The sequence below is a fragment of the Oncorhynchus mykiss genome, chromosome 7, assembly GCF_013265735.2.
Source record: "Oncorhynchus mykiss isolate Arlee chromosome 7, USDA_OmykA_1.1, whole genome shotgun sequence".
In the NCBI taxonomy this organism is placed as follows: Eukaryota; Metazoa; Chordata; class Actinopteri; order Salmoniformes; family Salmonidae; genus Oncorhynchus; species Oncorhynchus mykiss.
In genome coordinates this window covers 13,713,943-13,732,410 of record NC_048571.1, presented here as the reverse complement: position 1 = coordinate 13,732,410, position 18,468 = coordinate 13,713,943, and the positions used below count along the sequence as shown (strand labels likewise).

The 18,468-nt window shown below is 44.2% G+C and overlaps 1 protein-coding gene across 6 annotated transcripts in view; it reads right to left on the bottom strand.

The window, feature by feature from the left end:
• LOC110527351 (probable phospholipid-transporting ATPase IH) overlaps positions 1–17,760 on the bottom strand; it is a 91,393-nt gene extending 73,633 nt beyond the window's left edge. For all 6 annotated transcript variants that reach the window (XM_036982643.1, XM_036982645.1, XM_036982644.1 and 3 more), the window contains exon 1: positions 17,297–17,760. In XM_036982643.1, coding sequence (XP_036838538.1) covers positions 17,297–17,335 — 39 coding nt within the window. In that variant the 5' untranslated portion in view covers positions 17,336–17,760. The remainder of the gene's footprint in view (positions 1–17,296) is intronic.
• Positions 17,761–18,468: the final 708 nt, after the last annotated feature.

Here is an 18,468-nt window from a genome sequence, read left to right as displayed (position 1 = left end):
CCTCCAAATATACCTCTGCTGTCTTCAACCAAGATCTCAGCGATCACTGCCTCATTGCCTGCATCCGTAATGGGTCTGCGGTCAAACGACCACCCCTCATCACTGTCAAACGCTCCCTAAATCAAATCAAATTTGATTTGTCACATACACATGGTTAGCAGATGTTAATGCGAGTGTAGCGAAATGCTTGTGCTTCTAGTTCCGACAATGCAGTAATAACCAACAAGTAATCTAGCTAACAATTCCAAAACTACTACCTTATAGACACAAGTGTAAGAGGATAAAGAATATGTACATAAAGATATATGAATGAGTGATGGTACAGAGCGGCATAGGCAAGATACAGTAGATGGTATTGAGTACAGTATATACATATGAGATGAGTATGTAAACAAAGTGGCATAGTTAAAGTGGCTAGTGATACATGTATTACATAAAGATGCAGTAGATGATATAGAGTACAGTATATACGTATACATATGAGATGAATAATGTAGGGTATGTAAACATTATATTAGGTAGCATTGTTTAAAACACTTCAGCGAGCAGGCCTTTCTTATCGACCTGGCCCGGATATCCTGGAAGGGTATTGACCTCATCCCGTCAGTAGAGGACGCCTGGTTATTCTTTAAAAGTGCCTTCCTCATCATCTTAAATAAGCATAAGCAAAATAAGCAAAATTTTACCAGGAACAGATATAGCCCTTGGTTCTCTCCAGACCTGACTGCCCTTGACCAGCACAAAAATATCCTGTGGCGTTCTGCATTAGCATGGAATAGACCCCATGATATGCAACTTTTCAGGGAAGTTAGGAACCAACATACACAGGCAGTTAGGAAAGCTAAGGCTAGCTTTTTCAAGCAGAAATTTGCATCCTGTAGCACAAACTCAAAAACGTTCTGGAGCAAAAAGTCCATAAGAGCACCTCCTCCCAGCTGCCCACTGAACTGAGGCTAGGAAACACTGTAACCACCGATAAATCCACTATAATTGAAAATTTCAATAAGCATTTTTCTACGGCTGGCCATGCTTTCCACCTGGCTACCCCTACCCCGATCAACAGCCTTGCACCCCCCACAGCAACTCGCCCAAGCCTCCCCATTTCTCCTTCACCCAAATCCCGATAGCTGATGTTCTGAAAGACCTGCAAAATCTGGACCCCTACAAATCAGCCGGGCTAGACAATCTGGACCCTCTCTTTCTAAAATTATCTGCCGAAATTGTTGCAACCCCTATTACTAGCCTGTTCAACCTCTCTTTCGTATTGTCTGAGATTCCCAAAGATTGGAAAGCTGCCACGGTCATCCCCCTCTTCAAAGGGGGAGACACTCTAGACCCAAACTGCTACAGACCTATATCTATCCTACCCTGCCTTTCTAAGGTCTTTGAAAGCCAAGTTAACAAACAGATTACCGACTATTTTGAATCCCACAATACCTTCTCCGCTATGCAATCTGGTTTCAGAGTTGGTCATGGGTGCACCTCAGCCATGCTCAAGGTCCTAAACGATATCATAACCGCCATCGAGAAGAGACATTACTGTGCAGCCGTATTCATCGATGTGGCCAAGGCTTTCGACTCTGTCAATCACCACGTTCTTATCGGCAGACTCAACAGCCTTGGTTTCTCAAATGACTGCCTCGCCTGGTATACCAACTACTTCTCTGATAGAGTTCAGTGGGTCAAATCGGAGGGCCTGTTGTCCGGACCTCTGGCAGTCTCTATGGGGGTACCACAGGGTTCAATCCTCGGGCCGACACTCTTCTCTGTATACATCAATGATGTCGTTCTTGCTGCTGGTGATTCTCCGATCCACCTCTACGTAGACGACACCATTCTGTATACCTCTGGCCCTTCTTTGGACACTGTGTTAACTAACCTCCAGACGAGCTTCAATGCCATACAACTCTCCTTCCGTGGCCTCCAACTGCTCTTAAATGCAAGTAAAATGAAATTCATGCTCTTAAACCGATCGCTGCCCGCACCTGCCCGCCAGTCCAGCATCACTACTCTGGACGGTTCTGACTTAGAATATGTGGACAACTACAAATACCTAGGTGTCTGGTTAGACTGTAAACTCTCCTTCCAGACTCACATTAAGCATCTCCAATCCAAAATTAAATATTGAATCAGCTTCCTATTTCGCAACAAAGCATCCTTCACTCATGCTGCCAAACATACCCTCGTAACACTGACCATCCTACCGATCCTCGACTTTGGCGATGTCATTGACAAAATAGGCTCCAACACTCTACTCAATAAATTGGATGCAGTCGATCACAGTGCCATCCGTTTTGTCACCAAAGCCCCATATACAACCCACCACTGCGACTTGTACGCTCTCGTTGGCTGGCCCTCGCTTCATACTCGTCACCAAACCCACTGGCTCCAAGTCATCTACAAGTCTCTGCTAGGTAAAGTCCCGCCTTATCTCAGCTCACTGGTCACCATAGCAGCACCCACCCGTAGCACGCGCTCCAGCAGGTATATCTCACTGGTCACTGGTCACCATAGCAGCACCCACCCGTAGCACGCGCTCCAGCAGGTATATCTCACTGGTCACTGGTCACCATAGCAGCACCCACCCGTAGCACGCGCTCCAGCAGGTATATCTCACTGGTCACTGGTCACCATAGCAGCACCCACCCGTAGCACGCGCTCCAGCAGGTATATCTCACTGGTCACCATAGCAGCACCCACCCGTAGCACGCGCTCCAGCAGGTATATCTCACTGGTCACCATAGCAGCACCCACCCGTAGCACGCGCTCCAGCAGGTATATCTCACTGGTCACCATAGCAGCACCCACCAGTAGCATGCGCTCCAGCAGGTATATCTCACTAGTCACCATAGCAGCACCCACCAGTAGCATGCGCTCCAGCAGGTATATCTCACTGGTCACCATAGCAGCACCCACCCTTAGCACGCGCTCCAGCAGATATATCTCACTGGTCACTGGTCACCCCCCGCCTTTCCTTCCAGTTCTCTGCTGCCAGTGACTGGAACGAACTGCAAAAATCCCTGAAGCTGGAGACTCATATCTCCCTCACTAGCTTTAAGCACCAGCTGTAGAGGCAGATCACATATCACTGCAACTGTACATAGCCCATCTGTAAATAGCCCATTCAACTACCTCATCCCCATACTGTATTTATTTATTTATCTTGCTCCTTTGCACCCCAGTATCTCTACTTGCACATTCATCTTCTGCACATCTACCATTCCAGTGTTTAACTGCTATATTGTAATTACTTCACCACCATGGCCTATTTATTGCCGTACCTCCCTTATCCTACCTCATTTGCACACACTGTGTATAGACTTTTTCTACAGTATTATTGACTGTATGTTTGTTTTACTCCATGTGTAACTCTGTGTTGTTGTGTGTCAAACTGCTTTGCTTTATCTTGGCCAGGTCACAGTTGTAAATGAGAACTTGTTCTCAACTAGCCTACCTGGTTAAATAAATGTGACGTTTAAAAAAATGAAGGAAAAAAATGCATGGTGTCATACAGTAGTCTGCTGTAAGGCTCAGTACAGGACAGCACCATGCATAGTGTCATAGTTTACTGTAAGGCTCAGTACAGGACAGCACCATGCATGGAGTCATACAGTAGTTAGCTGTACGGCTCAGTACAGGACAGCACCATGCATGGAGTCATAGTCTACTGTAAGGCTCAGTACAGGACAGCACCATGCATAGTGTCATAGTCTGCTGTAAGGCTCAGTACAGGACAGCACCATGCATAGTGTCATAGTATACTGTAAGGCTCAGTACAGGACAGCACCATGCATAGTGTCATAGTATACTGTAAGGCTCAGTACAGGACAGCACCATGCATAGTGTCATAGTCTGCTGTAAGGCTCAGTACAGGACAGCACCATGCATAGTGTCATAGTCTGCTGTAAGGCTCAGTACAGGACAGCACCATGCATAGTGTCATGGTCTACTGTAAGGCTCAGTACAGGACAGCACCATGCATAGTGTCATAGTCTGCTGTAAGGCTCAGTACAGGACAGCACCATGCATAGTGTCATAGTCTACTGTAAGGCTCAGTATAGGACAGCACCTGCATGGAGTCATTCTGTAGGCTACTGTAAGGCTCAGTACAGGACAGCACCATGCATAGTGTCATAGTATACTGTAAGGCTCAGTACAGGACAGCACCATGCATAGTGTCATAGTCTACTGTAAGGCTCAGTACAGGACAGCACCATGCATAGTGTCATAGTATACTGTAAGGCTCAGTCCTGGACAGCACCATGCATGGAGTCAGTCTGCTGTAAGGCTCAGTACAGGACAGCTGCTGAATCACTCTGTTAATAAACTCCTTCCTCCATGCTACAGAGGGTAGGACAGAGGAAGAGGCAATGCTAAGCTATACTAGCCCAAACCTCCTGGGCCTTCGCTACACCATCTCCTCATAAATCATCTTCTCACTTCCTCCTTTTGTTCCAGGAGACACTACACACACAGACCATGGCACAAGATGATATCGTATCTTAGAGGTATCACATGGGGAACCCACAGTGATAAGTGATAAACCATTGTGTTGGCGGGTCATAGTGTTTTCTGGGATCTGCTCAGCTGATTGGGGTTAGCAGTAAACAACTGATGTGTGGTAGGAAAGTGTTCTACCTGTAACCCTCTAGCATAGTCAGAGATACTGTAGTCAGCAGGGAATGACATGAGCACAGAGTGATAGGAAACAGCAACACCTAAGTCCCAGCGTCCCAGGCTATTTGTTATTGTAGAGGCCGACTTGTCCGTCCACCCAGAGCTGAGTGTTCCCAAGGCTGTGTTTTGTCCCAGGCAGGACCAGACAGGCTCCAGGGGGTGTGAAGTGGTGGATATTAGGCTGTAGCAGGATGGAACCAGACTAATTAGTCTATTTCCATGAATTGCTGACTGGCCGTCTGCTACATGGGGAGAAGACTGATCATATTATACTACTGATTCATGGCACACTGTGACAGACGCTGTTTCACTGTCAATGCTTGGACGGGAAACAAAAATGCTGTTCCTCAAAGTATGATTCATTACTAATGTCAAGTAATTTAGCAATCTGTATTATCACAGACGGAGAGGTTCACAAACTCAATACAAGCCTGATGAGACTTTAAAGGAGAGTTCCGAGTGGCGCAGTGGTCTAAGTAGCTGTGCCACTAGCGATCCTGGTTCGAGTCCAGGCTCTGTCGCAGCCGGCAGACGCATGGGGCGGCACACAGTTGGCCCAGCGTCGTCCGGGGTGGTTATGGCCGGCTGGAATGTACTTGTCCCATCGGAGTCTAGCATCTCCTGTGGCGGGCTGGGCGCCATGCACGCTGACACAGTCGCCAGGTGTACAGTGTTTCCTCTGACACATTGGTGCGGCTGGCTTCCGGGTTAAGCGGGCATTGTGTCAAAAAGCAGCGTGGCTTGGCTGGGTCGTGTTTCGGAGGGCGCACGGCTCTTGACCTTCACCTCTCCCGAGTCCATACAGGGGTTGCAGCGTTGGGACAAGACTGCAACTACCAATTGAATATCAAGAATTTGAGGTGAAAAAGGGGTAAAACAATTATTTAAAAAAAATACTGCTACACAAACAAGTCATATAAGCATGGTTGGTTCCTGCATGACTGATACCAGACCAGGCTTTTTACCTTGAAACTGAGATACTCCTTTTGGTTCCCAGAGCAATGTTCTGGGCATACTGCCAAATTGACTAAGCAATCTGTCACTCGCATAAACCCAACCAAGACAGGTTATTAGAAAGCAGCATTATTCTAAACATACGATTGGATACACACAGAACATTCCCATCACAATGCATTACTAACGTCAAGTGGAAAAGGTGCAGAGTAACAAAGGTGCAGGTTATCAGTGTGTTCATGTGGTTTCATAAGCAGTATGACTCCCAGGAATGGCTGTGTGACGACAGCTTGTCTGTTCGTCTGTAGAGTGGTGCCAGGTTTGGTCTTCTCCTCTCTGTCTCTCTTCCTGCTCGGTCTCCCCAGCTATCGTCTCTGTTTCTCTGTGTGTGTGTGTGTGTGTGTGTGTGTATGTGTATGTGTGTGGGTGTGTGTTTGTGGTGCTGTGGCCGTCCTGGGATTAATGTTGCTCTCTCAGACACACTGCCTCTTAGGCCTGGAAAACACACACACACGCACACACACACACACACACGATGCACTGCGTTCCAGAGACAGGAAAACATCCAACTCAACTCCATTCAAGTCAACCCGACAACACTCAAAACACACTCAGAACAAGTGCACATAAAAACTCTAAATGTTGTCGCCAAAATATTTTAGCCTTTGGAATCTGCTGAACACAGATATGAATCCTAACAAAGCTCCTCATGACTGATCATCTACATGGTCACACTAGTGTGCATGTTACACCATAGAGGCAGTTCTGTTCTGGGCTAAACAGTCACATGATCACACAGGCCGTAGTCATGTGATGGGGGACTGACTGTGTGGTGGGATCAGACCAGCTGACCCTTCAGCAGGGGTAAATATGTTAAGACCTAATCTGCTCAGCTCTACTGAACACAGGCACTGTGAGGAACACCTCAGAGCTCTGTGCTCAGCCAGGTTTGATTATACCTCCACTCCCATCAATTCAAACTTTATAAACTACACAAGCTTCCAACATATAAATGAATGAGATACCAAACCCATTCACAGGGTTGGTTAACTCTTCAGATTCCTCGGGTCTCCAAGGAATTAGGTAAATCCACTTTTAGTTCTCGCGCTCCACAAAATGTATTACATTTAGATTCCCTGGTGCCACTAGGGCAGTTTGTGAACTCATTCATCATCAGGGTTTCAGAGGTGTGCAATAGTTTTGACTGACTGATTTAGTAACTTCTTAATGAAGGCTGTGATGTTGCTGATGTTCTAATGTAATGTACTTGTAATTGGATCTTGTTATATTTCTTTAAAATCTTTTGCTTTGTGGTCTCAGGCCACCATTGAAAATTAATCCTGGTCTCAACTGGACCACTGATTAAATAAAAGAATGTATCAAATGACAATAGAACAGACGCCAGAACAGAAATGCCAAAAAATAGACCTGTCAATTCTAAGTCCAGGGCTGTGTTCAAAAACCTAGCGGAGGTGTAAGTGTGAGCGTCACAGTGAAAGTGTCTCTCTGGTCTCAGTGTAAAAGGTTACATCGCCGTGCACCGCCCACGTATTGCAACAATGAGGAGGGCTCGTAAAAGCTCCGCATTGACATGATTGGGACTTCCTGTATAAACACAAACACTTCTTTGACAACTTCCTTTACAACAGCTCTGCGAAGTGTAAGAAGTATACATGCCCTGACTTCTGCAGAGGCCGTATCTCAGTAAATGCTGTACAGCCACTGCAGACCTCAGATTGACCATACAGAGGCTTTAAGGCTGTCTGTCTGTGGTGCTATCTAATCCTCCAGACTAGAGCCAGGAGTGTGTGTGTGTTGGCCCTGTGGCATCACTTCACTACACTCTCACCTTAGCAGCACCAGTCAATCTCCCACTACCTATAAAACATTCACCAGCTAAAGCCAGGACCAAAAATAGCATAGACCTGTCAGGAACCTCCCTGTCATAGAGCTAGGAGCCAGCCAGGGGACAACACAGACCACAGTCACAGCTCTGACTCCTTTAACCCTTTATTTAATTTGTTTGAATGAAAACGTTGAAAATCGATACCAGTGAAAGTTTTGAATGGAGAGAGTTGAGGTTATTTTTTTCTGACTTGAAGCTGAATTGTTCTGACTAGCAGAAATCTCGCTTACACTCACTCAACAACCCAGTACCTCTCCGTCAGATCACTGACAGCAGCCTGATAGCAGCCTCGCTCTTCTCTCCTAAACGCTTCAAATCGATCTGTGGGCACATTGTATCCACTCACCTCACCAGGCGTTTGATAGACAAAAGGCTGCCAGCAAGAGCCAGCTATCTTTAAATAGATCATTTAGCAGATTACAGGCCTAGACTGAGGGATTTCTAAGCACGCAGAGACAAAAGGACATGGTAGGGAAGTGATACGGAAACAATGGAAATCTGTTCTGAAGTTCACGGAGCTCGCAAAGCAAAAGTTGAAAAATAATGTCTTTGTGAGATCAGATTAGGCAATTAAGCAAATTGTAATACTTGTGTCATTACGGTGCCTCAGCCCACTCACAATGTGGACAACGAACACGATCATCTGTGATCACAGGATATGACAGATATTTGATCACAGGATATGACAGATATACACACACATACATACACTGAATGTACAAAACATTAAGGTCACCTGCTCTTTCCATGACAGACTGACCAGGTGAATCAAATCAAATTTTATTGGTCACATACACATGGTTAGCAGATGTTATTGGTCACATACACATGGTTAGCAGATGTTATTGGTCACATACACATGGTTAGCAGATGTTATTGGTCACATACACATGGTTAGCAGATGTTATTGGTCACATACACATGGTTCTTCAGATGTTATTGGTCACATACACATGGTTAGCAGATGTTATTGGTCACATACACATGGTTAGCAGATGTTATTGGTCACATATACATGGTTAGCAGATGTTATTGCGAGTGTGGCAAAACGCTTGTGCTTTTAGTTCCTACAGTGCAGCAATATCTAACAATTCCCCAACAACTACCTAATACACAAATCTAAGTAAAGAAATGGAATAAGACTATAAATATATGGATGAGCAATGACAGAGCGACATAGGCAAGATGCAATAGATGGTATAGAATACAGTATATACATATGAGATGAGTAATGCAAGATATGTAAACATTATTAAAGTTACATTATTAAAGTGACTAGTGATCTATTTATTAAAGTGGCCAATGATTTCAAGTCTGTGTGTAGGCAGCAGCCTCTCTGTGTTAGTGATGGCTGTTTAACAGTCTGATGGCCTTGAGATAGAAGCTGTTTTTCAGTCTCTCGGTTGCAGCTTTGATGCACCTGTACTGACCTCGCCTTCTGGATGGTAGCGGTGTGAACAGGCAGTGGCTCGGGTGGTTGTTGTCCTTGATGATCCTGTCACATCAGGTGCTGTAAGTGTCCTGGAGGGCAGTTGGTTTGGGAAATGGGGATACCTAGTCAGTTGTACAACTGAATGCATTCAACTGAAATGTGTCTTCCGCATTTAACCCAAACCCTCTGAATCAGAGAGGTGTGGGGGGCTGCCATAATCAACATCACCCATGGCCACGCAGTCATGGGTGAACAGGGAGTACAGGAGGGGGCTGAGCACACACACTTGTGGGGCCCCAGTGTTGAGGATCAGCGAAGTAGAGATGTTGTTTCCTATCTTCACCACCTGGGGACGGCCCGTCAGGAAGTCCAGGACCCAATTGCAGAAGGCGGGGTTCCGTATAGCTATAATGATTGGTTGACGGTAGGTGGGGGCAGGAGTTCCTGTATAAACACAAACTCACTTCTTTGACAAAACTCTGGGGGGGGGGCAACTCAATATTAGGAAGGAGTTCCTAATGTTTTGTACACTCAGTGTATATTTATGCCTACTTTAGTCAGTGGTGACACAATGACCTCAGAAAGCCCCCATTCCAGCACTTTCCATGTCCTTACAATGAAGAGATTGTTTTTATTACCCAGACAATTCAATTTGACTTCTATCACCACATTATTATAAAGCCTCTCTCTCATTCCCCCACCCCTTCTCTCTCTCATTCCCCCACCCCTTCTCTCTCTCATTCCCCCACCCCTTCTCTCTCTCATTCCCCCACCCCTTCTCTCTCTCATTCCCCCACCCCTTCTCTCTCTTGTTACCGGCTTCAGTTGGCGAAACCTTTCCCATTTTCCTGTGTGTGTGTGTAATGCTGCTGTCTCACCCCAGGCATCCTGGCTGGTGGGCGGTCACATGATGATCCAATGACCCAGTACTCCAGGGAAACAAAATCCCTCTCTCTACACTGAGGTCTTCCTCTATGAGACTGAGGTCTTCCTCTATGAGACTGAGGTCTTCCTCTATGAGACTGAGGTCTTCCTCTATGAGACTGAGGTCTTCCTCTATGAGACTGAGGTCTTCCTCTATGAGACTGAGGTCTTCCTCTGATGATCAGAGACAACAAAGTTGTAGCAGGATCTTGTTATAACATGTTACAATTCAGTAAAATATCATTATCTTTGATTAATTTCAAAACAGAATGACACTGACACTATCAGATTTCTGCTGCAGAGAACACATCCTATAGTGATAAAGACCAAAGTTAAAATTCAGACTGCCATGTCTTTGTTCTAGTTTTCAGACAACCTTTCTTGTACATTATGTATGACAGACAAACCATAGACAGTCAATCACATGAGTGTGTAACATGTTTTCTATGACGACAACCAATGTTGAAAGGTCAGAGGTCACAGCCTAAACACATCAGCAGCGTGACGTCTATAGAACCAACCATTGACTTCTAATCGAACTAGTCTTTGTGCTCCATTATAACCCTGAAAAGAGGTTTTTAAGGGGATCACACACTGATTTTCCACTCCGCTCGTCCGGACACGGGCCAGAGAGCTGGGTGCATGAACCCTGATGTCCTTGGTCGTCACTGTGGGAACAGGAGGAGGATCTATATTATGGTACGCTGCACCACGGCTCTCACCTATGGTGTTGACACAGTGGATAAAATAGTACTACGCCTCAGTGTGTTTCATTAGCTCCCTATCAGCCGTGAAATAAAGCTGCCACCTGTGCCCTCAGCCACTCCCCCCTCTCTTTCATCTCCTCTCTCCATCTCTTCCTCTTTTACTCAGTGACAGTCTGTTTCAAGGAGGCTCAAGACACCCCCCCCCCTCTCTGTCTTACACTCATTCACACAAGTTATTCCAAGGACAGAGTGTGTCTCCAAGTTGTCATGGCACATTCTTCAAGAATTCTGACAATTATTTAACCATTAGCTCCTCATTTCCATCCCAGCAGGGGGCCGTGAGGAGGGACGTCCTGTTTTAACTAGTCGCTCGTCATTAATCTGATTAATATCAGTCATAATAGATCAAAGGGAATGTCAAGCTCTCTCTATCTCTCATAGTGTATTTCCAGGCTGAGCGTGCCGTTCATCAAGTCTAGAAGTTGAGAATCTCTCCTATTCGAACAGTGAGGACTTTCACGCTTCACTTCACTAAGGTCCTATCAAACTGACAAACGCTCATCCACCATCCATTGCTATTACATCACCACTGTCTGCTGTGCTAGGCTGGCTCATTCTCCTCTGACACTGCTGTGGGTAGGTAGCGGGGCTCTGTTCTCTAGGACAGAATGTACTGAATGATCCCTCCACATAGAAATGTATTGTGTAGAATGGACAATGTTCTATCAGACAGTGTTCTATCACATTTCTATCTACATTCAGTTTTATGAATGTGTCGTGCTGGGCTGCTTTCATCCTGACATCACTGTAGATTAGAACGGTTTCAGTTGGATCACATGGAACAGGTTTTGAGTAGCTCCCTCTGGGCTCTGGGACCAGTGACCTAATAACAAAACACTGCTAAAAGAAAGGGAGTACTGTCATTGAGATTGCATTGAGCCCAAAGCCATTTCAACCTTTTGAGATACACCTGAGCGATGTTCCTGTCTCTGTGTGATCTCTAAAGAATGAGTGTGTGCTGTGTAGTGTAGTGAGATCTGATTCTCTGAGGGGGACGGCATTAAGGGTTATGCCCCCCTTTATCAGCACTCTTTAGTGTTCCTATCCAAGGGCCCGGAACCAACACGTGGAACATTACCAAGTTGAAACACTCACTGGCTCAATCTCTCCTGATGTGGCCTTTTCTGCTCCATTAAATCACTGCAATCCATCATCAGCCTCTTGGTCCACAGGGCCCTCCCTGTGTAGGTTGATACTCAGCAGTACGGTTGGTAATACTGGAGCTGTAGCAGCTCAATAGTTATAGGCAGGGCCAAAGATATACAGAGTTTGGTGGTCAACTTGCTTTGAGATTCTAGAATTATGATGGGCACCATGTTGGAACCAAATTAATGGAAAGTAGAATGTTATTGTTATTGGATGGAAAGGAATTAACCGGATACTTAAAGGAGAGCAACAAGACTAAATGGATTAAGGAGGAGCTCTGTGGATCCCGGTTCAAGAAGTAGCCCAGTCTGTACGCACAGAGAGGCAGACAGACACACGTACAGTATGAGGGTGTTAAGTCATATGTTATTACCACCTGGCTGAAAGACCCTGGACCGAGAGACACAGAGGGTGGGTGCAGCGAGGTGTGATAACACTGTGATTACACAGCTCACACAGACATAATACCGCTATTTAACCTGGCTACAGCTAGATCAATACGGGAAGCTTGAGTCGAAGCTCTATGAGTGAGGTCTTCAGGGGAAATACGTACTCATGTCCATTGAGAGTTGCATGGTATTTTCATGCATCAAGGAAATGAGCTTTTTTTTCTTTATCTCAGAAAAATGGTTTTAAAAGAGACCAAGCATATTACATCATATTGTAATGTACAGTACAGCTTTTGAATTGATGTCATTTACACAACAACAACAAATATATTTTTTGATCAGATAAAATGTTTGTGTGAACTTTAGAAACCCCTGACCGGATCCTAAGTCTAAACACTAACGACAAGTGGTGTCATGGCCCGTTATCCGTTTGGCTCAAATCCTACTAATCCCAAAACGTCCCTCCTGTCCCGTTCTGTCCCTAGAAACACAGCACAACAATCACAACACCATACATAGGCAGTAGACCCTGTGTAAATATCCCACTGGTGGACACAGATGCTGTAGTACTGTATTACTGACTATCAGGAATAATGAAACACTAAGAACAAGCTATACAGTACATCTAATGTAACAGAGTATAGGCTACATTACATAATGGTAACATTACATGCTCATGAGTTTCCCTTTCAAAGCAAGTTAATTCAATATCTTCTTGTCCCAGTTGGAGAGATCCATTGTGCAGTCAGATATGATCATTTACATGTCTGCATATTCACCTCATAATCACCTCTCAACAACATGACCCCATTATATCATGACATGGTTCTAGTGTTTCATTAAGGTCCCTCCCCCTGGCGAGTATAAATGAGATTATCTATCTATGTGGACAGCGAGAGAGAGAGAGAGAGAGAGAGAGAGAGAGAGCTCCCCCACTCCTCACCTAATCCCCAGGAGACAGGAAGTCAGCAGGAGAGAGACTTCCTGTCCAGACGAGCTGATTAGTCAGCAGCCAAACAGCCACGGCCCGGGAGTTTCAGGCTCTGTCCCACCTTTCTAGTATTGACCAGTGTGTTACTGGTCCTATGTGCTTGTGTCTGTCGGTCGGTCGCCCGATCTGCTTCATACATGTTTCATCGCTCACCTTCGTGTTAATGAATAATGCATTACTGTCTCTATGCTGTTGTTGTTTCTATGTTTCTGTCTATGTGTATGATTTTGTACTTGTGTTTTGAGTGAACCCTCAGGAATAGGGAAGAGTAGCTGCTCCGGGAACCAAATAATTGAATAGAGAACAGATGTCATTGGCTGAGACTGATGACAGAATCATTGATAATGTCCTGATTCCTGTGTCCTGGCTGATTTCCCCCGAGGCAGAACACAGGGAATTACCCCAAAGGAATAATGTATTCATCAGTAACAAACCATTGTCAGGGGATGAGCCTAAAACGCAGTGCTACACACAGAAAAAAGTCTGTACAACGAGCCTCATCATTGTAAGAAACAGCAATTTCACTCACGGCTTCAGCTCTATGGATGAATTAGTATTTTGGTTTCATAACCCACCAATACATCATAGGCGAGGAACAGCGGGCACCTTGTGCAAACTGACAGCTACAAAGATTACAGTGCTGCCTTTGAACACTTTTGCGGGAATGACAATTGTCAACCTAAAAAAGGTACACTTGCATAACTGCGTGTGTGTGTGTGTGTGTGTGTGTGTGTGTGTGTGTGTGTGTGTGTGTGGAAATCTTCTCCTCTCCTAACGCCAGACAGCATTACTACGCATTAGATCAAAGTTCAGGGGGGCCCGAGCTTTTCGTGACTAACTAACCCAGTGCGTACTGCATCCAATGGGTTGCCTTCCTCTCTCCCTCTACTCACTGTCACGCTGTCTAATAGACACCATTGATGCCCATCAAAAGTTACAGTATGTTATTCAATAGTCATGTATGTAGTGAAGTCCTATGGGTGTAGGTTTGTAGCCAATCACCAAGACAACATCACTATTTGCTATTCTTTAATTCACGCCCATCATCTCTCAACAGAGCGAGGCTGTGTGAATCAGAGTCTGTCTGTCTGTCAGCCCGTCTGTTTGCTGATAAACACACGTCTCAACACGCGGCTACAGTCATGGCCTTCAGAGGTGACGCGCTGGACGGCTCGCATGTATACCCCGACTAGTCCATTGATGTTCTGTGTAGTTTTTTAAAATGTATTAGATTTTTTTACCCCCTTTTTCTCCCCAATTTCTTGGTATCCAATTGTTAGTAGTTACCGTCTTGTCTCATCACTACAACTCTCATACGGGCTCGGGAGAGATGAAGGTCGAGAGCCATGCGTCCTCCGAAACACAACCCAAGCAAGCCGCATTGCTTGTCTACAGTCAGTAATATGTCCATAAGCTTCTCCAAATGCCTCGAACCCCGTGGGCTCATGGGAGCAGCCCTCTGGATTAGCGCCAAACACGCATTACTGTACTGAACTGGATAACCCACAGCCCATAGGCTCCGATGTAACCTATTGATTTCCCCAGCAGCACACATCAGCCCTAAAACCACTGGATTACGTAATTCTCCACACAACTACGCTAGTCATATGGTCTAATGTGTAAAGAAAAAAGGAGTGTTTGTTTGCTTTAGGAAAGCCAGAGGAGGCTGGTGGTCTAATGTCTAAAGAAAAAAGGAGTGTTAGGTAAGCCAGAGGAGGCTGGTGGGAGGAGCTATAGGAGATGGGCTCATTAGCTGAAATAGAACAAATGGAACGGTATCAAAACACATCCAACATATGGAAACCATGTTTGAATCTGCTCCATTTATTCCATTCATTACAATGAGCCTGTCCTCCTATAGCTCCTCCCACCAGCCTCCTCTGATGTAAACTTATGAACAGGTGGTTTATGGGCATCTGTAATATTTTTTGCTTCATCTTTTAACATGCAACACAGAACATAAATAAATTGGTAGAAGTGTATATTTGCATTATTGGGTTGTTGCTGTTTTACAGAACTTTACCAGGGGTCTCTCAATTGCATTATTGTTATGTTTACATTTCAGTCAATGATTCAGTTTACAACCATTATTCTGTCTAAATTCAAACATACTGAATTGATGGTTTGGCGTGTGCTGTCAATTACGTCTGTCATTGCGTGCATCAGTTTGACTTCAGCCTATCTGCCGACCAATGTGCGCTTATTATCATAATCTATTTCATGAAAAAGACATGAGGTGACATTGATGCTGTATCAGCAGTCAGCACAGGTTCCTGGTGATGTCAGAAGAAAAATATATATCAACAAATGATTTTGTCAGCAACTAGGCTGTAAATTCAAATATACAATTATAATAGGCTACAAGTGAATACTCTGCCAAGCTCGAAGAAAGAACTGAATTGTAGAACCCTATAGACTTAAATTGTGGTTTAAATGCAACTGTGATGATTTGCTCTTTCCATATTCTAAGCTGAGTCCATACTTCACCTCACAGAGTCAAGACGATAGTGACATTGTGCAATTCAAAAAGTTTAAACCAACCAATTACAATCTCTTTGCTTAATTATTTAACTTTTTATGATGTAGCCCATTTAACCACATTCAGTAACCTGATAAGACTATTCCTGGAAAATGTGGGGTAAGTGCAACATAAAACAAAAACATTACAAGGGTTTGAGTGAGAGGACTAACTGGTGTCTCCAATTCGCCACACCTCTTCAAAGTGTGCACATTTCCTAAGCAGTTTCAATGCACTTTTAATGACTCAAAGAAGAGTCTTCAACTATAAGGTACCTTTTTTGCTCTCCTAGCTGTGACGTTGAGGAACTAGAGCAAGCACACCTGTATTTTTTTCATTTGTTAAACAACCCTGAATCGCCGGCATCACACAATTACTGTTGTTGTTTACACAACCCAAAAACGGCCCGTTATAAATCGCAATCTGGGTCAGGTGGGCATGATTTGAAAGCTTGTTCTAGTGCCATCATGACTAGCTAAATTATAAAATACGATCTAACAGCTTTCACAAGGCAATTCAGAGAAACAGATCGTAATTTTGGTGTACATAGAAATGAGTCATTAGTGCATTCGGGTGCGTGTGCCACGACACATTTTCTTCACAATAAACAAAGTCTCATTCTGTTTAGAACAACATAGGGTATGACGACATGTCATCGTGTAACTGTACATAAAACATAATGATCATAAACGTTGACACTGTATAGTTTTATTTCGAAATGTGAAGTTCACATTTGGACTCACTGTTTGGCTTGCTTGTATGACATCAATGCGGTATTCACTATAATCCTCAATGTCTCATCTTTCAAAATACATAAAGTCATCTTAATTTATTCAGAGAACAAAAAAATGTGCAAAATGTTGCCCAATTAGAGGGTGGGTTAGGGGTAACTTTTTGTCGTGCGTGGTACTCAAATTCATAAAGGCTGTCAGTCAATACCCACACAGCGCGGTGAAGTGCAGAGCCGGAGCTCTGACGTCATGTAATTGAGTGTTCCTGTACAGCCATTACCTTCCAAATGTATTTATTTATCCGTTGTTTTACCAGGTAAGTTTGAGAACACGTTCTCATTTGCAGCAACGACCTGGGGAATAGTTAGAGGGGAGAGGAGGGGGATGAATGAGCCAATTGTAAACTGGGGATTATTAGGTGATCGTGATAGTTTGAGGGCCAGATTAGGAATTTAGCCAGGACACCGGGGTTAACACTCTTACTCTTACGATAAATGCCATGGGATCTTTAATGACCTCAGAGAGTCAGGACACCCGTTTAACGTCCCTTCCGAAAGACGGCACCCTACACAGGGCAGTGTCCCCAATCACTGCCCTGGGGCATTGGGATATTTTTTTAGGAGTTTATTAGTGCCGTAATCTATCATTTTCATCCGGTATATGGGTACGAGTGTAAAGGGCAACACACAATTGTTCATTGAAACGCAACAATGTTTAATTGAGAATAGACTGTAAAACCGCAACAACCTGACCAACAAGTTGGTAGCCTACTATACAATAGTAGGCTAAACCCCATAGACTTTTGCTTTGGCACAAGCAAATCGATTCCAAGAAAGTAATTCAGTGCAATAGGCTACTTACCCATCTGGTGATCAATTTGCGAATAGAGCTAAAATCCATTATTTAACAGGTTCCAGATGCTCCGGGCAATTTCTTTTTTGCAGTCTTCTTTAATCTTTTGACGCTAGCTAATTTTTATTTCTACTCTATACTCCATGACTTTCGGACGGTCCCCCTTTTCTGCCTAAGAACTATAATAGTCTGGGTGCGACTATTGTAATCCTATACAATCAGTCAGTCACCTATTGGTCTCTCTATGAAAGATAAAGCTCAAATGCCCACGCGCTTTCATAGTTCTAGTTTCATTCATATGCTGACATGTTAGTCTATGATTCAGCAGCCAGTGCGGTATTCTTTTTCCCTAATGTTTCAGACACAAAGTCGCCTACTTCTACTAGTCAGAAGTAGCTTCTTCTTTTCCCTCTCCTGCCTTCTCTCTCTCACCTTCCTCGCGCGGGTAATCTTCTTGGCTCTCGGCTGTGGGAAATAAACGTTTTTCTTCCATCATAGGCTACGTCACTGGGAGCCGTAAGCGCTTGCGCAATCTAGTGTCACACACTTGCCAACTGGAATGTATCAGTTTCGGTCAGGCATGCATGCTCATGTCTTTTCTCAGCAGAATCGCTTAAAAAACTTATTCAGGATTGGTGGGTCCCCTGCGGACGGTTGAGCTAATGTAGGCTAATGCGATTAACATGAGGTTGTAAGTAACAAGAACATTTCCCAGGACATGGACATATCTGATATTGGCAGAAACCATAAATTATTGTTAATCTAACTGCTCTGTCTAATTTACAGTAGCTATTACAGTGAAAGAATACGATGCTATTGTTTGAGGAGAGTGCACAGTTTTGAACATGAAAAGTTATTAAAAAACAAATTAGGCACATTTGGGCAGTCTTGATTCAACATTTTGAACAGAAATACAATGGTTGCTTGGATCAGTCTCAAACTTTGCACACGCACTGCTGCCATCTAGTGCCCAACATCTAAATTGCACCCGGGCTGGAATAATACATTATGGCCTTTCTCTTGCATTTCAAAGATGATGGTACAAAAAAAATACAAAACAACAGTTTATTTTGTTTTGTATTGTCTTTTACCCGATCGAATGTGTTATATTCTCCTACATTCCTTTCACATTTCAACAAACTTCAACTTGTTTCCTTTCAAATGGTACCAAGAATATGCAT